The sequence below is a fragment of the Leopardus geoffroyi genome, chromosome E2 (assembly GCF_018350155.1).
Source record: "Leopardus geoffroyi isolate Oge1 chromosome E2, O.geoffroyi_Oge1_pat1.0, whole genome shotgun sequence".
NCBI classification, from domain to species: Eukaryota; Metazoa; Chordata; class Mammalia; order Carnivora; family Felidae; genus Leopardus; species Leopardus geoffroyi.
In genome coordinates, this window is record NC_059335.1 from 61,579,646 (window position 1) to 61,602,041 (window position 22,396).

General features: G+C 50.5%; 1 protein-coding gene across 13 annotated transcripts in view; it reads right to left on the reverse strand.

The window, feature by feature from the left end:
• Window positions 1-22,396, reverse strand: part of FANCA (FA complementation group A) — a 63,096-nt gene that overhangs the window by 21,749 nt on the left and 18,951 nt on the right. For all 13 annotated transcript variants that reach the window (XR_006702094.1, XR_006702093.1, XR_006702095.1 and 10 more), the window contains 13 exons: window positions 22,209-22,285; window positions 21,781-21,922; window positions 21,314-21,447; window positions 15,237-15,347; window positions 13,498-13,593; window positions 13,332-13,391; window positions 12,384-12,472; window positions 11,628-11,688; window positions 11,499-11,548; window positions 4,070-4,146; window positions 1,892-2,005; window positions 637-773; window positions 112-182 (listed from right to left, as the gene is read on the reverse strand). Coding sequence is in view for 9 of the 13 variants with exons in the window: in XM_045440048.1 (XP_045296004.1) it covers window positions 112-182; window positions 637-773; window positions 1,892-2,005; window positions 4,070-4,146; window positions 11,499-11,548; window positions 11,628-11,688; window positions 12,384-12,472; window positions 13,332-13,391; window positions 13,498-13,593; window positions 15,237-15,347; window positions 21,314-21,447; window positions 21,781-21,922; window positions 22,209-22,285 (1,219 nt within the window). In the remaining 4 variants the exon portion in view is untranslated. The remainder of the gene's footprint in view (window positions 1-111; window positions 183-636; window positions 774-1,891; window positions 2,006-4,069; window positions 4,147-11,498; window positions 11,549-11,627; window positions 11,689-12,383; window positions 12,473-13,331; window positions 13,392-13,497; window positions 13,594-15,236; window positions 15,348-21,313; window positions 21,448-21,780; window positions 21,923-22,208; window positions 22,286-22,396) is intronic.

The following is a 22,396-nucleotide window of genomic DNA, read 5'->3' on the forward strand; positions in this document are numbered from 1 at the left end:
TCATCACGGAAAACAGGGAGAAACCCCATTCCCCGAGGGAGGCGTGCTCCGAGCACCCCGGCCGCCCCCAGCAGAGCCCCAAAGCGCCCAGTGAAAACCCCCAGCCTCTACCTGTCTGGCGAGGCGAAGCTGGAAGCTACGATCAGGTTCTGACAAAAACACGTCAGCAGGAGGTCCGCGACCTGAGAGAGACAGACGGTCACCGAGAGCTCAGAGTCCCGGAGGGCAACGCGTAAGTAAGGCAGGCCTGCGTCTGGAGAGGAAACCATCACACCGACTGGCACCAGAACCCCATTCCCACGTCCTGGGAGACAGCAGGCCAGGCGTTGTGAAATTTCACAGCAGAGAACAGGCTCAGCACACCTCGTCCGCACAGGGCCAAGGAGTAAACCGTTTTGGGCTCTGGGGCCACAGATGGGTTCCGCTGTGTGTTCTCCTCTAGAAACCTGAGAAGTTTGTACACAAACAGGCCGGGGCCGGCTGAGCCCAGGCCCCACACTGCCCGGCTCCCGGCTGTCGTTTCCACCTACACGGTTCGCCTGGCAAAACTCGGGGTGGAGAGGAGGCCCGCACACCCGGGACTTCTTACACAATCCGGCCCCGCTCGGCAGCATAGGCCAGGCATCCCACACTCACCTCCCGTTCCTGCTGCTCCAGGCCTGGCGTGAGGACGCTGAGCTGAATCTGCGACCCCCCAGAGCTGCCGTCCTCCTCAGCGCGGCCCAAGGCGGCGCCGAGCCGCTCAGAAACAACTGCCACCCGAGCAGCCACAACTGCACGTAGAGAAACCCAGTTAGGCGAGCAGGGGAACGCGGGCTGCCTGCAGGGGCGATGGCGTTCCCGCTCGCAACGGGCTGCCTGCAGGGGGCGCCGGCGTTCCCGCGCGCAGCGGCTCACGGCAGCCCCGTCTCCGGCGCTCCCAGGGCCACGAGCCCCAGGGCGGCGCTCCTCCGCCAGCCGGGCGGTGGGAGCACGCTGCGGGCGAGCATGACAGCTGTCCTCACGGCCTGGGATCATCTGGGCGGTTCTCTTTCACCCTGTATGCATGTTCTCCATCTGAAGTCGCAGGCCAACCCTCCCACACGGCACCACGTCTGCTCCACGCCCCACGGTCGGTCTGCCAGAGGCGAGGAGCCACAGCCTCCGGGCACCGGAGGTCAGGCGACAGGCCGACCGTGCTGGCCGGAAACGGAAACTACCGCGAGCAACAAGGCTGACGCAGACCTCAGCGTCCCCTCACGCCAAATTCTGCAGGAGCGCAGTTCGGCAAGGCCAGGCCCCTACGGTCGCGGAGGAGATGCTACAGGGAGCGAGGGAAACTGAGGCGGTGCCGTTAATATTTCCTCTGTGAGGCTCTCGTGGGATATCCTGTCCTGGTTTGAATAAAATGGGTTTATCATCTATAAAAATCTCTTACGGGTACCAGGAAAAACACGGCTTTTTTCCATTAGATTCTACATTTTCCCTACCAAAAATCTCCAGAGTAGGGGAAGTGAGCATTTTATTTCATGGACTGCCACACACCACATGAGGTGATTCATTCACGACTCACCATTTTACAGAAAACGGTCACGCAGAAGCAGAGACCCAGTGTTCAGGGTTACAGCTCCTCAGTTAAGAAAGGAAACCCCACACCTTGGTGCCGCTGCTTTTCTTCCTCCTCATTACCTGCTCTGCCTGCCAGGAGCTCCAAGGGCAGAGAATTCAACCTGCTGAGGGTCTGCGACAGCCTGAGCGACAGACCCGTCTCCCATCCCATCCCAGGCGAAAGGAGGCAAGTCCTCAGCATCCGCCAGCGCTGTCGTCACGCTGAGCCCTGGCCACGGCTGGACGTCCACTCGTCCCTCCCGACACCCACTGCAGACGGCCCCGCGCACGGCCGTGTCCTCACCGTCATACTGCGTGGGGTCCGTCATCGCGGCTCTGAGCTCTCTTAGCGCGGCCGCGAGCGGTCCCAAGGGTCCCTCGGCACAGACAGCTTCCACCTTCACTCCCGGGGCTGCACCTGAGAAACGACGGGGCACGCACAGCCGGATGCGGCCTCTCCGTGTCCACGGCAGACAGAGGCACCAGGACTGCACGAGGCGCTGCGCTGCTGGGCACCCGTCACTGGTAGCAGAAGCTTGTTTATGAATGTGGTAATTTAAGAAAAAACATGACTTGGGGCACCCGGGTGGCTCAGTCAGTTAAGCGATCGACTTCAGCGTAGGTCAGGACCTCACAATTCCTGAGTTCGAGCCCCACATCAGGCTCTTTGCTGTCAGCACAGAGCCTGCTTCAGATCCTGGGTCTCCCTCTCTGTCCGCCCCTCCCCTGCTTTAGCATACATGCTCTATTCTCTTTCTTTCTCAAAAATAAACCTTAAAAAAAATGTTTTTAATTAAAAACAGTGAAAAAGAAAGAAAAAACATGGTTCTATGCGCAACATTGCCCTAAGTGTGAAAAACATACGTAAGGAAGGACCAGAAGCATGGCGAGGGGGTCTCGGTGGGTACGTAGAATTGTGGACGGGTCCTAATTTGTTCCATCTCTAAAACTTTTAAGTGATGTCCTACCGGTTTTTATAATAGGATATTAAAAAAAAAAAAAGATGTAAAGGAGAAAACTTAAAAATTAATATACAAGAGGTGATTGTCAGCTCTCAACATGTCTACAAGATTTTTGACAAAAGATTAGATCTGATCATATATTTGTAAAACAAAGACACTTCTTCAAAAAAATGTGTTCTGGGGCGCCTGGGTGGCGCAGTCGGTTGAGCGTCCGACTTCAGCCAGGTCACGATCTCGCGGTCCGGGAGTTCGAGCCCCACGTCGGGCTCTGGGCTGATGGCTCAGAGCCTGGAGCCTGTTTCCGATTCTGTGTCTCCCTCTCTCTCTGCCCCTCCCCCGTTCATGCTCTGTCTCTCTCTGTCCCAAAAATAAATAAACGTTGAAAAAAAAAAAAAAAAAAAATGTGTTCTAACTTTTTAAATGTCAGCTGTCTCCCCAACGTCGGGCTGGAACTCACGAGCCCGAGATCCAGAGCCACGTGCTCCCCCGACCGAGCCACCCAGGAGTCCAAACACATAATTTTCATCATACGAAGAAAAGCACACCACCAATGTTTTAAAAATACGAGTTCGAGCTCTGGTGTCGCCGGAGAAGACACCGGGTGTCCACAGCGAGCCTCACATGGGAGACACCGAAACGCAACTAGAAGTGATGAGTCTTCGTTTACAAGCCCTGCCGGCTGAGACAGAAAACATCCGCGAGGCCCCTAAGGCAGGGCCAGGGGGCCGGGGACGGAGGGGCGCGCCCCCCACCACACTGGATGCAGCCCCACTGCTTCCTGGGAGCCCCACAATGGTGAGCGGTTGCAGTACTGGTCCGAACGAGCAGGGGACCCGGGACCGTCGTTCTTTGCCCACTCAAGTCTCCCGGGTCTCCGTGACTATGAGAAAGCACTCACGCGTGTAACAGGAAGGTTCCGGCAGACAGAACCAGAAATTGCCACCTCATTCGGCCCAGGGGGCCCCGCAAATGTCAGGGCATTTAAAGTAGCGAACGAGAACGGCTTCACGGCACGGCTCCGGCCGAGACACAGGCCGCTCCACCGCCCGGCAAGTCCGCCCAGCCGCTCGGAGCGCCGAGGTCTCCTGACGCACGTCGCTGCCACAGACGGGACCTGGGTCGACGTCACTGACTCCTGAGAGCCGAGCGATCCCCAGCCCGCCACAGGACTCAACCGTCCAAAGAGAAAGCCGCCGCAGGCCGGCCGCCACGCCACGTGTCAGAACCGACACGAGGGACGTCGAGCCTGGCTTCCTAGTCCGGGAGGTCCCCGGAATTTAAAGCCTGCGTCGGAACAGGCGAACAGCAAGCACATCCCGGCCTCATCAGAAGCTCAGGGAGGGGCTCTGGCAGGTAACCCTCCGGGGCTCCCGGGCCGGGAGCCCAGGACCTGACGACTAGGGCGCGTCCGTCCCGACTTAACCAGACCACGCGCACTGAGGTGCCTGGCACCCCCACACCTCAGGACCCGGGATGCGGAAAAGCGCCCGACGCAGGGATGGAGAGACCCAGAACCTTACTTTCTGGCTTCTTCTCTTCGGCAGTGGAGCAGGCCTGGCAGTAGGCGGAGTACAGAGACGGGGGAATTTTATCTGCTCTGGATCAGGAGAAAACACGGAAACCAAGTCAACCAGGACTCAGATTAGTTCGCAAGCTTACAATTTCCAAAACTATCATAAAACAAAAATTCATGATATAGTCTACTATCCATACCTTATGGCAGGACTCTGTTTTTAGAAAAAACCCATCATATGCATGGACTCAAATGGTTCTTAGTGTTTCATAATTTGCCACGTACACATATCTGCCAACCGTGGTTTTCATAGGGTAGTAAGATTATAGATGATTTTTACTTCTCTCGTTCAAGTTTGGGTAATTTCCAAATTTTAAAGAGGACTTTTATTACTTTTGATGAATAATACTGAGAAAAGCACCCAACTGATGTCATTAGAAATACAGAGAATTATAGAACAAAGTCCTGTGATAAGGGTCTTGCAGGGCATGGACTCCTGGCTGGCACATTCTCATGGCACAGTGACAAGTCCAAGGACAAGAGCTGTGGAGCCACCTTCGGAAGAGCAGCCCAAGTATGGGACACGGGCAATGGCCTAGCCTGCGGGACACAAAGCCTCCAGGTGAGCAGTGAGGCAGGAAGGAGGCCTGCCGACAGTGCCGCAAGGCCTGATGATGAGCCAGGAAAAGGAGGAGGGAGGTGGCCGTATTCCAGAATGGGAGTGCCATCAAAGGCCAAAGCAAGGCAGAGGACAGGCTGGAGCGGAGGAGCACGCAACTGCCCCAGAGACTGGAAGGCGGGTAGCTTAGAGATTAGAAATCAATGCAAATAAAAAGAAAGAGCCCTTCTAAGGAAATGGAAAAATTCACAGAAAAGAACACTTCAGACATCGCTCATCCTCAGAGACCTAAGATCAAACACCGCAGCTATTAGAGGAGAATGGATTTCCATAAACAGAAAAATCCAGTGACCGAAAGAACAGGCAAGTTAACCAGAAGAAATCTCCCAGAAAGGAGAGAAAAAAAACAACACAAAAACCAAAAGACCAGACATGCAACATGTAACAGAGAACAAGTCAGGAGACAATCCTGGTGGTGTAATGTCTGAAAAGGAAGAGCCCCAAGAAGAAACCAGGCAGGAAAGGAGACCCGCTCTGAAGTAAGCGGGATCAAGCAGTCCGTGTCTGCGGTTTGCTTCAAAACAGCCCAGAAGAGGGTGTGTGGGCAGCTCAGTCAGTGGAGTGTCTGACCACTGATTTTGGCTCAGGTCATGATCTCAGTCATGAGATCGAGCCCCTCGTCAGGAGCTATGCTGGGCATGGAGCCTGCTTGGGATTCTTGCTCTCTCTCTCTCAACTCCTACCCCATTTGCGTACGCACACACATGCACTCTCTCTCCCTAAAAATAAAAACAAAATGGCCCAGAATGGTGGGTGGACAGAGGAATTTGAGGGCTACATAAGTACTATCCTACATTTCTATCTTCAATTTTTCTTAACAAAAGGTTTTGAAATATCCGAGAAAACTTCTTTGTTCTGAAGGACACGAATTTCCAGATTAAAAGGCTCACCATCCGCCTAGCCAAGAAATGAAATTAGACGCACACCAAAATACATTGCAATGAAATCTGAAAACCCAGGAAACGATAAAAAAGATACTGCAGGGGCGCCTGGGTGGCTCAGTCGGTTAAGCGTCCAACTTCAGCCAGGTCACGATCTCGCGGTCCGTGAGTTCGAGCCCCGCGTCAGGCTCTGGGCTGACAGCTCAGAGCCTGGAGCCTGTTTCCGATTCTGTGTCTCCCTCTCTCTCTGACCCTCCCCCGTTCATGCTCTGTCTCTCTCTGTCTCAAAAATAAATAAACGTTAAAAAAAAAAAATTAAAAAAAAAAAAAAAAAAAAAAGATACTGCAAATCTCCAGAGAGGAAAACACGTGTCACGTGCAAAGAATCAGAAACCTAACATCTCAATAGCGACACTGGAAGCTACACATCAATAGATCAATATTTTAAAAATGTGAGGGAAAATATTTCCAAGCAAGATTTCTACATTTCTACACCCAAATGTGAGGGCTGAATAAAGTGTCAAAAAAAAAAAAAAAAAAAAAAAAAGGCTACCTCCCATTCACCCTTCTTAAAAAGCTTCAGTAGGATGTGTTCCACCAAAACACAGGAGTAAATCCAGAAACAAGATGGTCTAGGGTCCAGAAAAGAGAAGAATCAAAGACATTCCCAGGTGGTCAAAGGAAGACATGAGGATCGCAGAAAAAGCTAACGATTCAGAGTGGAGCCAGCGAGGAGGCTCCAGAAGGCCCTTCTCTCTCAGGAGCGACAGACTGAGCACTTGAAGGTCTGAGTGAGAGGCCACTGAGAGGCTGGATTTGGGTAGCAGCTGAATGACACACACAAAAAAGATGAAGATAAAAGAAAGATAATGAGGGGCCCCAGAGAAATGAAAGGTAGTTACATTCCTAATGGTGAACTCTGAATAGTGTTTACATAGCCCTAAAAAAAAAAAAAAAAAAAGTGAGTTTTAAAATTTAAAAGATTTTTGTGTATGAAGGACATCTACTTGTGTGGGTAGAAGCAAAAACCCTAGGTCTTCATCCTCAAATAGCGGAAAACCAATTGATATTGCCTAAAACAACAACAAAAGTGGTAAGTTGCTAGCAAAATAAGAATATTATTCAGAAATATGGAGATAAATAACAAAAATCAGTCAAAACTTGAAAATGGTCGCCTCCAGAGAAAAAGAAATGGCAGGGAGGCGTGGAGGGGAGGGAATGACTATTTCTCTTAATAAACTTTATAGAACTGACTCTTCAATCTGCATTCTTACTTAACTTTGACAAAAACAATTTTTAAAGCCTAGAAATAAATGTCAAAAAATTAGGAAGCCATACCATGCAAACACCAAAAAGGAAAAAAAAAAAAAAAAAAGCTGGCATTAACAGCCTAATAAATAAATAAAGCCTAATAAAGACATTACACAATAAAAAAATATCCAGCAAGGCGGCTATATTTTGAAGGCTTTATTTTAACAAGCATAAAAACTTGTTTGCAAGTAGTAACATAGGCTTCAAAATGCATAAAGACAAATCTGACAGAATTACAAGGAGAAAATGACAAAACCACAATAACATCCTTAATAAACTGATAAACCAAAGTGACAGAATTCTGGTCAAGATACAGAAAACTTGGGAACAAGTACAATTTAACAGACAGACCCTATACCTCCAAAGTAAAGAATACAAAGGAAATGTGTACAAATGCTGAACACGTACGAGATCTAAGGGAAAGTCTCAAAAAAAAATCCATCAGGGCGCCTGGGAGCTACAGTCAGTTAAGCATCCAACTAAGGCTCAGGTCATGATCTCATGGTTCAGGAATTCCAGCCCCACTTCGGGATGCGCACTCTCTCTCCCTCTCTCTCAGCCCCTTGCTCACTCACGCTCTCTCAAAATAAGTAAATACATACATACATACATATTTTAAAAATCCATAAAAAGCAAATCATGTTTGAAAATAATGTAATTAAATTAGAAATTAACAATAAAAGCTCAGGGGCAAACACCTATATGTTCGGAAAATGTTTTAATTCGTTTATAACTAACTCATAAATTACAAGAAAACCATAACGCAAGTAATAAAATATCTAGAACTGAATGACAATGTAAGAACTATATGTTGAAACTTCTGGAAGGCACTGAAGTTAACACTTAGAGGTAAACTTTATTAAGCTACGCCTCTATTAAAACACAAGAAGGAGGGGCACGTGAGTGGCTCAGTCAGTTAAGCGCCCAAATTCGGCTCAGGTCATGATCTCACAGTCCATGAGTTCAAGCCCCGCATCGGGCTCTGTGCTGACAGCTCAGAGCCTGGAGCCTGCTTCAGATCTGTGTCTCCCTGTCTCTGCTCCTCCCCTGCTTGTGCCCTGTCTCTCTCTCTCTAAATAAGCAGGGGCGCCTGGGTGGCGCAGTCGGTTAAGCGGCCGACTTCAGCCAGGTCACGATCTCGCGGTCCGGGAGTTCGAGCCCCGCGTCAGGCTCCGGGCTGATGGCTCAGAGCCTGGAGCCTGTTTCCGATTCTGTGTCTCCCTCTCTCTCTGCCCCTCCCCCGTTCATGCTCTGTCTCTCTCTGTCCCAAAAATAAATAAACGTTGAAAAAAAAAAATTAAATAAATAAGCAAAACCCAACCAAAGCAAAACAAAACTAAAACATAAGAAAGACTGTAAAACACTGAGTTAAACAACCAGCTTAAGAACTTAAGAACGACAGCGTGAAGTCAAAGAAAGTAGGAAATAATAAGGGTGCCCGCGGGGCTCAGTAGTTAAAGCCTCCGCCTCTCGATTTGGGCTCAGGTCACGATCCCACAGCTTGTGGGCCTGAGCCCCCTGTCAAGCTCTGCACTGGCAGTGTGGAGTCTGCCTGGGATTCTCTCTCCCTCTCTGCCCCTCCCTGGCTCTCATGCACTCTCTCTAAATAAATAAACATGAAAAAAAAAAAAAAAAAGAAAGAAACCGATTCAGTTGTCAATGGTTTGCCTCTGAGACAGACATGAGGAAAAGATATTATAGCCAAGTTTGATCAAACTTTAAGAGACGCAGAATCCCTGTGCTACATGAATTGTTTCAGAAGACAGGAAAGAGGGAAGGCTACCCAATTCATTCCATGAGAATGGAATATAGCCTTGATGCCAAAGCAGCCAACATGAATTAAAAAAAAGTATGAGACACAGATGCAAAAATCCTAAATAAAGTCATCATTAAACCACATTCAACAGCCCATGTAATAAAAAATCATTACAAAGTAGGTGATCCACAATGCAAGGAAAGTGGAAAAATCACTGTAATCTATCACATAACAGATTTCACAGCAGCAAAAACCACCTTCAGAGATGCAAAAAAACAAATTGATGCTAAAAGTCCTTAGCAAATCTGCAGAGGGAATTTTCTGACTATGTTAAAGGAAATGAATATATAAAGACTATAGGGGCACCTAGGGGGCTCAGTCGGTTAATCATCTGACTTTGGCTCAGGTCATGATCTCACGATTCGTGAGTTCGAGCCCCATGTCGGGCTCTGTGCTGGCAGCTCAGAGCCTGGAACCTGCTTCGGATTCTGTGTCTCCCTCTCTCTCTGCCCCTCCCCCCACTCGCACTCTGTCTCTCTCTCCCAAAAATAAACAAACACTAATTTGTTTTTTTAAATATACAGACTACAGCAAATAGAAATACTGGTAAGACATCAGAAGCATTCCTATTTCAGTCAGAAACAACACACGATGCCAGCTTACTCTACAATTTCATGTTACACTAAGAAGCCTACCCAATTTAACAAGACAAAACTAAAAGGTATAAAAATCAGAAAAGACAAACTTATTCGACATAGAAATCTACTGTGCTCATCTACAGAGAAAATCAACTAATCACCTACTATAAATAAGTTCAGCAAGGTTACTTGATACAGGAGTACCTATACTTCAATAATCAGTGAAAAAAAATGTGTTTAAACCCCAGAATATGCTATTCACAACAACAAAATCTAGGTACCCAGTAGCAAATCTAACTAAAAATTTACAAGATGGAAAAATCTACTACTGAAAAGCTTAAATAGATATGCGATGTTCATAGAAAGAAAGTTACAATAAAGTCAACTACCCAATATTAATCCATAAATTAAGGAAATTCCACTAAAAATTCAGAGTTTAAAATTTTTTGAGTTTGAGAGAGAGAGAGAGAGAGAGAATGAGAGAGACAGAGAGAGAGAGAGAGAATAAACAGCAGAGAGAAAGGAAGACACAGAATTCGAAGCAGGCTCCGTGCTGTCAGCACAGAGCCCAACGTGAGGCTCGATCTCACGAACCATGGGATCATGGCCTGAACCAAACTCAGAGTCGTACGCTTAACCAACTGAGCCTCCCAGGCACCCCTAAAAATTTGGAATTTTCATGGATACACATCCAAGGATGTTCACTGAAGCACTATTAAAAGAGAATTATAATGGAGTTAACCTAAGAGTTCTGTTCTAGGGGACGGATAAATTAATCAAGGTAGTCACGCTGCAGGCCACAGCACCCCCGGGGTTGTGCAACATGGCAGCCGGTTGCCACAGAACAGAATTCTATGCTATTGGTCAAGTGACCCAGAGCCATCAGGGTGAGTGAAAACACCAACTGCAGAAGGATACACACATACTTTGTACCTTTAAATATATGTAATAAAATTAAAAAGAGAAAAAGATTGGGGCACCTGGGTGGCTTAGTTGGTTAAGCGTCCAACTCTCGATTTAGGCTCAGGTCACGATCTCATGGTTCAAAGTCCGAGTCCTGTGTCAGGTTCCGCACTGGTCGTGCAGAGCCTGCTTGGGATCCTCTCTCTCCCTCTCTGTTACTCCCTGGCTCCCTCTGTCTCTCTTAAAAATAAATTTTAAAATGTTTAAAAAAGTAAATAAAAAGGGGCGCCTGGGCGGCTCAGTCGGTTAAGTGTCCGACTTCAGCTCAGGCCATGATCTCATGGTTTGTAAGTTTGAGCCCTGTGTCAGGCTCTGTGCCGACAGCTCGGCGGAGCCTGGAGCCTCCTTCGGATTCTGTCTCCCTCTCTCTCTGCCCCTCCCCGCTCATGCTCTGTCTCCTTCAAAAATAAATAAAAACATTAAAAAAATTTTTCTTAAAAAAATAAAAACATAAATAAAAAGATTATACGTGAACCTCAGGATAATGGTTTCCTTAGAGAGGGAAAACGGAAAGCTGGTCAGGGAGCTGGATTGAGAAGGGTTTCAACAATACCTATACAATTTTATTTTGAACAAAACCATAAAAAAGGAAAGGCACAGCAAAGCATGAATGTGAGTGAGGCACAGGAGCACTTTTTGCACTGGTCTCTGTACTTCTGGATTCTTTTACACACAAAATAAATAAAAATAAGGATCCCAGAGAATAGTCCTATTATATATAAGATGACAAACTTTACTTGTACGTTCTAGCCTCATTTTCCTCGACCTTCTTATCGCTGTGTTGTAAGAGGGTTCCTGGGAAGCGGGATTTACAGGAGGGAGGACAGGGAAGCTGGTCAACTCTCGGCTGGGGGAGGTCTTAGCGTGAGCTGGGAAGCCAAGGCTGCGTGCCCTGCCCTGCGGTCTCGGGTCCGGCCGAACCTGCTGCAGAGCAAGGCTTCCGAGTCTCCCTGTTCTCTTCTTTCTTGCCTTAAATTCTTTCACAGCGATTACGGAGCAATCGCCTGACTTTCTTGAATCCCCACACCGATAATCCTCAGTGAAAAATGATAGTATCAAAAATACTTTCTTTTTAAAATCTTAACCAACTGATTTTGAGCCAATAGTTTATAAATAAAACCCATGAGATAAAACGCATTCCTCCACACAAGAGGCACAGCCCTTTACCTTTGTCAAGAACCCTCCCGGAAGCAGGTGTCCTCACGTACCTCCTCAGGGACTCGATCAAGGCCGCTCTGGGATCCGGCGTTTTCGGGAGCTGCGGGGGAAGATGGGAGTCAAGCGAGGCACCCGCTCTCTGCCAGCAGGGCCCCCGGCCCGCGACCGCACGTACTGACCACTCGAGGCGTGAGGAGGGCAGGGAGAAAGTGAGCCGTGTAGTAGGGTCTCCTGAAGATGCTGCAGCAAGGAGAGCGGGGTAGGACGGTCACACGCTCGGTCAGACGACACAGGCATTAGAGCCCCTTACTGACGACGACGAAATCCACTTCCACGGACAGCCACTACATCTCAGAGGCTGTCTCACATCCTATCACGTGACTGTGACATCACACCACAGTTTTAAGTCTTCTTTTTCGCCGTTTTGGGACATTTCCCACACAGGGAAGCAACAAGCTCGCGTCCCAGGGAATCCGGAAGGCACTCTGCCCGCCGCACAGCCGTGCGACCTGGGCCGGTCACTTCAGCTCAGCTGTGGGCGCTCCCCTGGGGCTGAGCTCGGAATCCTGGGAGCGGGGGTCAGGTCACAGCTCTGAGAAGCAAGGCCTTCGAAAAGCTGCCGCACACTGACACCAACCACAGCTGAAAACGTTCCGGGACCACACAAAACCCGCAACAATTTTGCTAGTCGATCCTGTCCTGGCTGCACTTCGGTCACCCGTGAAGCATCAGGAACAAAGTTATCGCCCTAAACCCCCTAAGCGGGGGCTCTTCTCCACACTACCTGTCAGCTTTTATCCAGAAAACAAGGTTCACAGAAAGGCTCTGCACGGCTTTTGCTGGACGTCTACCCTCGGAGACCCACAAATACGAAAGCCATTTACTCCGACTGGCTCTGAGAACAGACAGGACGGCTCGGGGAAGCACGACCCTACCTGGCCTCCATGACCGCAGAGGGGATTCTCCCTGTGTGTTCGAACACTGCGATGGCCTTCTCCACATCCTGGTGCGCTTGGCTGTGGGGCTGGCTCCGTACGGGGAGGGTGGGAAGGGAACACAGGATGTGGAAGAGAAGACACTGAGAAGGGTGTCATGAGCCTCCCCTCGAGCACAGCTCTGCCACGTCAGGGTGGGCGGCCAGTGCTCACCGCCAGCACGGCAAGGGAACGTTCCACCCATTACCAGCAAGACCACACAAAGGCACCAGCCGCTGTTTCCTGCTCTCAGAGAGCTCGCGTCTGGCAATGAGCCGCCCCGCTAACCACTCGACACGTCTGGGGCCCTCTGCCACCCTCCCGGGTCCCCCTAGGAGAATAAAAGGGTCTAAAGAAAGATCTGAAGTGGGAAGGGGAAGAGTCTTAACTTTTGAGACTTAAAAAAAAAAATGTGAAATGACTTATGAGCAGCAAGAAATCTTAAATGGACAGCTGCATTAAACACTTACAAATATTCACCGAACGCGTTACGGGCCGCCGTGAGGGCTCTCCGGCAGCTCACGGCTTTTACAACGTTTTTGAGGCTCTCAAAACAATGCGTACAAACACCACACAGCATTCTGACTTCTGCTTTACGTAAATATAGTTAACGCTTTTTTCTGTAATTCTTAGGAAAACATGATCTTCCCCCTGCCCCATTTGAAAGACCTCCTTCCTGCTCTACACAAACCCACATGAAGCAAGATCTAAGTGACGGACTTTCCTTCACACAGTGACCCGCTTTGCTCCTGCTCTGAAAAGGGCAGAGCATCACAGAGTAAGTACCTGCCAGTTAGCTCCCACCCTCAAGCTGCACCGGAAAGAAAAGGCTCAAACGCTCAGCTCAGAGTGAGCTTGGTGAGCACAGGCGACGGGCCACAAGGGGCAGTAGAACCAAGGCGACATTACCTCTGTCACATCCCTGGCTGAAGACAGATCCTCGTAGAGGCCCATGTTTTCCAGAGAAACCTGCAGAGGAGACGTGTTTGGGGATGGGAGGACCAGGCAGGCGCCGGGCTCCGCGGGGAAAGGCTGAGGAAGGAGCTGTCGCCGGGGAGGGGAGGCCAGGACTCGCCTTCAGGTCGGCCAGGCGCGTCTTGGCCAGCGTGACATAGTCTGTGAGGAGGGAGCGGTACTTGCTTGGCACCAGCGGTGGGTGGAGAACGTGCACCTGTGGGCAGACGGCAGAGCAGGTGACCCCAGCCCGTGAACTGCCGGTGACTTTCCGGGGAGGCAGCAACAGCCCGCTTGCGAAAGCTGCACTTGTTGGACGTCGGGAGGGTCCACGGGTTGGCCGAAGACCCCGGGGGCTGAAGCCGGAGGTGGGACAGAATCCCAGGGTCTCTGCCTGCTCCCACGGACATCCACGGAGCAGAAGAGGGCCATGCCAGGGAGAGCATAGGGTGGGGCCCACCCACAGAGCTGGCCCGTCTCCCACCGCACCCCAGCGCCCCCGCTCAGGCGCTGTCCTCCAGGGCTGCGGCTACAGCACCACCACAGCAGTGCCCAGGAGACAAGGGGTCAGGTCCCCACGGGAGGGTGGGAAGGAAGTTCTGGGTTTCACTCAGTGGCGGCAAGTTCCTTATTCTCCTTCCTCCATTCCGTCAGATGTATTCTTTGGAACGTAAGGCAAATGTCGTATTTACAAAAAAAGAAGTGAAAATCAGACTCCAGGTGCCCTACCCGCCCAAAGAATGCTGGCTATAGTCATCTCATTTTAAAAAAAAAAGCTTGGGGCGCCTGGGTGGCTCAGTCGGTTAAGCGGCCGACTTCGGCTCATGTCATGATCTCGCGGTCCATGGGTTCGAGCCCCGCGTCAGGCTCTGTGCTGACAGCTCAGAGCCTAGAGCCTGTTTCAGATTCTGTGTCTCCCTCTCTCTGACCCTCCCCCGTTCATGCTCTGTCTCACTCTGTCCCAAAAATAAATAAACGTTGAAAAAAGAAAAAAAAATTTAAAAAATAAATAAATAAATAAATAAACGTTAAAAAAAAAATTTTTAATAGAATAAAATAAAAAAGAAAGCTTGCAGTAAGGCATTTTTAATAACGAGATTCGTATAGATTTGTTACTAAAAATGCACACTCAGGGCACCTAGGGGGCTCAGTTGGTTGAGCGTCCACCTTTGGCTCAGGTCACGATCTCACATTTGTGAGTTCGAGCCCCACGTCGAGCTCGCTGCTGCTGGCGCAAAGCCCGCTTCGGATCTTCTGTCTCCCTCTCTCACTGCCCCTTCCCCGTTTGTGCATGCTCCCTCAAAATAAATAAACTTAAGACATTTAATAAAAAGATAATAAATTATGAAGGTCTTCCCCCCTGGAAGTAACGGCCACGGGCACTTTGGGGTATATCCTTCCGGTTCTTCCTTGATGTAAAAATGTATCATTTTATATGGGAACTGACCGAAATTTAAATAAAACTTGAAGCTACAAAAAGAACAGAAAAGAAAAAATACCTATTTGAAAAATTTTTTTTAAGTTTTCTTAACGTTTGTTTATTTTTAAGAGAGACAGAGGAGGAGATAGAGCATGAGCAGAAGAGGGACAGAGAGAGAGGGAGGAAAAAAGACGTATCGTTTTAAAAGCACACACATGGGGCTGCGCGGGGGCTGGGGACACCCTCCTGTGCCCGCAACAGACCCGCCCCACCCTCTGCACGCGACACCGCGCTCACCGACCACCTGCCAGCGACGCGCGCCGGCCGGTTCCCGGGCCATCGACCGTCCCAAACGTGGCCCCGGTGCCCAGGGCACGACGACTTCCCGCCTTTGAGGCCTGCACGGAGGAGGGACGCCGGGCGGCTGGGACTGCACTCACCTGCATGTACCGGGGCGCCTCAAAGGGCACGAGGTCCGACAGGAACTTGAAGAGGAAGACCAGCGTCTTCTTGCTGCAACAGTGGGAGCCCCTTGAGCTCCCAAAGGAGGCCTGGAGGGAGAGGCCGGCGTGAGGGCCAGGTGGCCGGCTCCACGAGGGGCTGTGCCCGCCACACAGCGATCTGTCACGCGGCGCCTGGCGGCAGCCGTGCCTCCGCCACAGAAACAGAAACTCAACTGCAGTGAAAGCGAAACAGAGCCGCTTGGGGCCCTGAAATCTTACGCTATGGCTTTGTCTGACTGAAGAGACGGGCTGGGGGGGTTATTTAAAACGACGAGTTATGGGGCACCTGCGTGGCTCAGTCGGTTAAGCGGCCGACTTCAGCTCAGGTCATGATGTCCGTGAGTTCGAGACCCGGGTGGGGCTCTGTGCTGACAGCTCAGAGCCTGGAGCTGCTTCGGTTTCTGTGTCTCGCTTGGTCTCTGCCCCTCCCCCACTCACACTTCATCTCTCTCTCAAAAGTAAATAAACGTTAAAAAAAAAAAAGTTTAAAACGAAAAGGTAAAAATACATTCCTAGGGGAACCTGGGTGGCTCAGTCAGTTAAGTGTCTGACTTGGGCTCAGGTCATGATCTTGCAGTTCGTGAGTTCAAGCCCCGCATCAGACTCTGTGCTGACAGCTCAGAGCCTGGAGCTGCTTCAGTTTCTGTGTCTCCCTCTCTCTCTGCCCCTCCTCCGCTTGTGCTCTTTCTCTCTCAAAAATAAATAATAAACATTAAAAAATTAAAAAAAAATACATTCCTATAGGGGCACCTGGGTGGCTCAGTCAGTTGAATGTCCAACTCTTGGTTTTGGCTCAGGTCACGATCCCAGAGTTGTGGGATCGAGCCCCAAGTCAGGTTCTGCACTGAACACAGAGAGCCTGCTTGGGATTCTCTCTCCCCCCAACTCTCTGTCCCCACCCCAGCTTCCTCTGAAATAAAATAAATAAATAAATAGTACCCTATATACACCTTCCTATAGAAAACAGTAACTGTGGCATCTTTTTGCGACCCTCAGAGGCACAGTGCATTAGCTCCCCTAACAAGGACCCTTTCCTAAACATACACATTCTACGTGATGAAAACACTTCTGAACACACAGAAACTCTCACTCTTCTGTGAGGAGACAACGTCACTGCAGGGGAAGTGGCCAAGGAGGACAACTCCTCAGGACACCGAACCCCGCTTTCCTGGGAGGGAACCGAGGGCTCCCAGGGAGCGTCGGGAATTCCAGAATGGCCAATGGACCCGAAGAGCCAGTGAGCCTCTGCCAAGAGAACCCAACACCCAGCCACACCAGGTCCTGCCCCAGCCCAGCCCAGCCCACCAGGACTATGCAGCCACCGCTCCTGTGGCGGGAGGCCGGCCGAGCACTTCTGTCAGAGCACACGACATACCTGTGTGGGAGGAGGGTGCAGACAGACAGGCAGACACAAAAAGCCACCAGATACGGGGAAGATGGCGGAGTAGGAGGGCCCGAGACGCCCCTCGTCCCACGAACACAACGAGGTAACTATCAAATCACCCCGAGCGCCCCAGAAATCAACCTGAAGACCGGCAGAACGAGAAGAGATGTGGTTTGGGAGAGAAACAGGTGACGGCCACTGTGCCGGGACGGAGCCGCCTCTGCGGGGAGGGGTGAGGACAGAATGCACACAGGGAGCTCATGGGAGGAGGGAGCCCCACAGCAGCTGGCTCGGAAAGCGAGAGGGCCCATTCAAGTTCGTGCAATCAGCAGGGCTTCAGGCCTAGAGTTCTAAAGGGCGGGGGCCTGGCTCAGGGAGAGCCCGGAGGGCACCGTGCTGCTCCCGGAGAGAAGGCAGGCAAACAGCCCAGGGACCGGAGCCATGGAAACCATGATCTGAAGAGCCCTGAAGAGCCCCCGGAGCACACAGGGTGAGGTGATTTGCTCATCTCAGAGCGCTGGGCCCAGAGAGACCCCCTCCAGGAACAAAGACTTGACAGGCGCCACCTCCCTCCGGCCCCTCAGCACAAGCACAGGGACGCCTGCGGGAACCAGCGGAGTCGGGCACCACTTGCTTCCTAACTTGCTCCCACCAAACGCTCAACCCCCGCCCTCCCACCCCGTCACCCCCGCCACACGCTCCAGCGCAGCTGCCCTTCCCAGCAGGCCCCCTTCCCCCAGAAGACCGGCCCAAACCCCTGCTCACACCGCTGTCTCGCCACCAGGGAGTTTTGCGAGGCCTCGCTTCCACAATCTCATTTCACAAGCAGACCAGAGCACCGCGACTTAAAACGTGCCACATTCAGACCAATCACCGCCCACAAGAGGCAAAGAGCCTCTGCAGACAACTGGCCCGAAGGACAAAGCAGCCAGGACACAACAGCAGAGCATACGCTGCACACACTGGGGACACTTGCTGAGCGCCCTGGGTACAGGAGACATGACACTGAAGGGCAGTCCGGGACCCCTTCAGAAGGCCGTTACCCTCGAGATCAGGAGACTGACTGTCCTAACACACAGAAGTAGGTGCAGGGACTTAGACAAAATGAGAAGACAAAGGAATCTGTTCCAAATGAAAGGACAGGACAAGACCACAGCTGGAGATGGAAGGGAGGCAACTGTAAGTAACATGGCTGATGGCCACTTGGAGCCACAGTCCTAAGGATACTCACGGGACTTGAGAAAAGAGTGGAGGACACCAGGGAGACCATTAGCACAGACATAAGGAGTAACACAGCAGAAACCAAGGGTTAAATTAAAAGAAAGAAAGAAAGAAACACACTAGATGGAATGAAGGGCAGGCTGGAAGAAGCAGAGGAACGAATCAATGACCCGGAAGACAGAATAATGGAAAGCAACGAAACTCAACAAAAGAGAGAAAGAAAAATTATGCAACATTTCAGGGAGAACAGACTTAGGGAACTCAGTGACTCCTTCAAATGTACTAACATTAGCATTAAATGAGTCCCAGAAGAACAAGAGTGAGAAAAGGGAGCAGAGAATTTCTTTGAAGAAATAATAGCTGAAAATGCCCTTCATCTAAGGAAGGAAATCGATAACCAGATCGAAGTGGCACATAAAAGATCCATCAAAATCAACCAAAGCAGATCCACACTAAGACATATTGTAATTACATTTGCGAAATTTAGTGAGAAAGAAAATATCTTAAAAGAACCATAACAGAGGAAGACTGCTACATACAAAGGAAACCCCACAAGGCTTTCAGAACATTTTTCGGCAGAAACTTTCCAAGCCAGAAGGGAGGGGCTTGGTATATTCAAAGTGCTGAAAGGGAAAATTCTTCAACCAAGAATACTCTATCCAGCAAGGGATACTCTATTCATATACTCTATTCAGAACAGAGGAAAAGGGGCACCTGGGTGGCTCAGTCGGTGAAGCATCCGACTTGGGCTCAGGTCATGATCTCGTGGTTCGTGAGTTTGAGCCCCACATCAGGCTCTTTGCTGACAGCTAGGAGCCTGGAGCCTGCTTCAGATTCTGTGTCTCTCCCTCTCTCGGCCCCTCCCCTGCTCACGCTCTGTGTCTCTCTCTCAATAATAAATAAATGTTAAAAAAATTTTTTTTTTTTAAATGGGCAGAAGACATGAACAAACCTTTCTACAAAGACATACAGATGGCCATCAGACACATGAAAAGATGCTCAACATCACTCATCGTCAGGGAAATGCAAATCAAAACTACAATGAGATACTAACTCACACCTGTCAGAATGGCTAAAATTAACAACACAAAAAACAATGGGTGTGGGAGAGGATGTGGAGAAAAGGGGAACAATTTGCACAGTTGCTGGGAATGCAAAATGGTGCAGCCGCTCTGGAGAACAGTGTGGAGGTTTCTCAAACAGTTAAAAATAGAGAATTACCCTACTACCCACCAATTACACAACTAGGTTATTTATCCAAAGGCTACAAAAATACTCATTCAAAGGGGTACGTGCACGCCAATGTTTACAGTAGCATTATCTACAACAGCCATTATGGAAAGAGCCCAGATGTCCACGGAATGATGAGTGGATAAAGAAGATGTGGTACATACACCATAGACATTACTGAACCATCAAAAAGAATGAAATCCTGCCGTTTGTGAAGACGTGGATGGAGCTAGAATGTATTATCCTAAGCAAAACAAGTCAGTCAGAAAAGACAAATGCCATCTGATTTCACCCATATGTGGAATTTAGGAAACAGAGGTGTCTGAGGGCTGAGTCAGTTGAGGACTGCCCCCACATCACTATTCAGGTCCCACCCAAGTACAGGGCCACCAACTCCCTCCTCTACGGTGTCTGTCTACACAGAAGGGTTACCGACCCTTGGCAACATCCGTTCAAATCAAGAGTGAGCCTCAATGACACCCTGGAAACAGGAAGAAAGACAAGCCACCACTCAGTTACTTGAGCATCTGACTCTTGATTTTGGCTTAGGTCATGATCTCATAGTTCGAGGGTTTGAGTTCCACATGGGGCTCCATGCTGACAGGGTGGAGCCTGCTTGGAATTCTCTCTTGCTCTCTCTCTCTCTCTCTCTCTCTGCCTGTTCCCTGCTCAAAGATGTTCTCTAAATAAATACATAAAGAAACAAGTAAAAAAATTTAAAAATTAACAAAAAAAAGCCACCAGAGGAGACCCACAGCTTATTCGAAGTATTTATGTCAAGTACCTAAAATAACACACACACCTCCGAATCTGGGGTTACAACAGCATTTAGTGTCACTTCAGAGAAAAAAGTTTTTTTCTTTAGAAAAATTACATCTAAGTACATACCATGATGAGCTAAGAACCGTAATTCAGGACCCCAAAGGGCTCAAATTTAAAATCATCACATTGGCCTATTTACATTAACACTCTTGAAAATAAAGATTAAAACAGATCTTTAAACACTGAACATACACTTAAACATCTGTCAAACTCGCACAAGCATTCACCTACATTGGGTACATTTTATGTAAATTCTATCTCCATAAACTTGATTTAAAAGGTAAAAGGAAAAACAAAACAAAAAAACAAAAAACACACAATCGACACAGCACTTCCCAAGCATTCCTGTCCATGTGTTGTCCTGAGAAGCGGGCAAAACCCAGGCCAGGGGATACCTGGTCGTGACCGAATCACCTAGGCACAGCAGACGCAGGCAACAGGCCAGTGTGACCACAAAGGGTCCCCTGGCTGTGGACACTGCCAACAGCCCCATGTGCGTCCCGTGGGTGCTCCTGGGCCGACGGCCCACTGCTGGGGGAGAAAAGGGCCGACCGGAATCAGCTCCAAGGAATAAAAGAACAAAAAAAGAACAAAGAAAGAACCCCACAACCACCGTGCTGTACCAGTGCCCCAGGCAGGGGCCAAGCCAGGCTCTCCGGGCGTCTGTGCAGGTGCAGCTAATGCCAGAACTGGAGGAAGACGGGCTCCCCACAAACCACCACCAACTACACCACCCCGGCAGCATGGCAAGAAAACCCAAAACCTCAACAAAGAATGAGATAGCTTTTTTTTTGGGGGGGGGGGTGCAAGTAAGGGAGGGGTAGAGAGAGAAGCGGGGCTCACCCAGGGCATGAGCTCATCCGAAGTGGGACTCGAACTCACGAACCTTGAGATCATGACCTGAGCTGAAGTCAGACACTTAACTGACTGAGCCACGCAGGCGCCCAAATTAGACAGCCTTTTAAATGACAGATTTACACACAGCCAACCTTCAAAGTTGATGTCTGGAAGATGCCTTCTCAGAGGCGAGACTCGGCAGGCCGTGCACAGCTGCACAGATGTGGTGGAAACAGAGAGAAGACCCCGCGGAAGGTGAGGGGCCCCCTTCTGGGATGAGCACACTGTGCCAAGAGCAGCGGGCACATTTGTTTTCCTGGTTTCCTGACCGCACTCCCGTGCTCGGAGACCTGACTGGGCAGGCGAGGAGGCCACGAGAGGAGGGAGCAAAGCCCAGACAGAGCAGCTGGGGCTCCGGCGGGGGGAGGGCGGGGAGAGGAACAGACCCGACCCACAGAGTGCATCTGTTCCTAGGACGGCGAGTCAGAGACCCACCAGTGGCTGCTGGGGGGCAGCTCACCTGGAACCAGTCTGCATAGGACGGGAACACAGACGGGCCCTCCAGCGCAGCCTGACGCACAACCAGGAACGCAGTGACCATGCTGTCCAGGTCGCAGCTCTCGAATGCACGGGCCAGCAATCGGGCCACCCAATCTAGGAGGGAACGACCACAGTCACAGTTGGAAGACAAGGGCATCGGCAAAGAAAACGCAGACGTCCCGCCAGGGTTGGGCACGGCAGTCAGGAGAACACACACGCGCAGGGCCCAGGTCAAGAGCCTGGGTCACGAGTGACCCCAAGAGCCAAACACTGATCACGGGAGGCTGTAGCAAGATCGCCACCACGGGAGGCGGACCAAGGGCACAGACAAAAAGACACAGGGCGCCGTCGAGGCCGGTGAGCGGAGCCTGCATTCCACGGACAGGCTCACCCACAAACTACAGGACACGCACGCACACGCAGCGCACGGCTCCCACCCAGGTGCACCTTTGACCAGCTGCTGCGCCTCGGGTAAGCAGATCACCAGTGTGGACACGCACGAGAGCACGTGCTGCCAGTTCACCTCGTGCGTTTCCAGAACTTCCTGCAAATGGCCGACTAGCTCCTCTGGACTTAGCATCGTGAAGAGCTGAAAGAAGTGTCGAAACAAGCCGCTCGTCAGGCGGTGGGGCCTCGGCTCCGTCCCACTTCCCGTCGGACACGATGTGGGGTCGACACGGCGACACGCGTGGGCAGGTGAGGAGGTGCTCTGCCCGAGAGAGACGTCCGGTCTCGGGGCCCCCCGGGGTCCAGGTGTGGATGGCGGGGCCCACGGAGCCCCCTGGCCTCTCTCCCCGGGCTGGGAGCCACAGAGGCTCGCGGCAGCAGTGCCTCCCGGCGCAGGAGGCATCAGGTCTGAGCGCGGCGACACCCACCCTGCGGTACAGGCCGGTGAGCAGAGGGTGGGTCTTCGCAAAGCTCCACTCTTTCTGCATCTGAACAGCATCAGAAACTTCATTCAAGAATGAGAAGAGACAAAAAGGTCAAGTCGGTAATCATGAAAAGCCGTGCCTTGGCTCAATGTCAAAAAAACCTGGTTTGATTTGCATTTTTCAATTGTTAC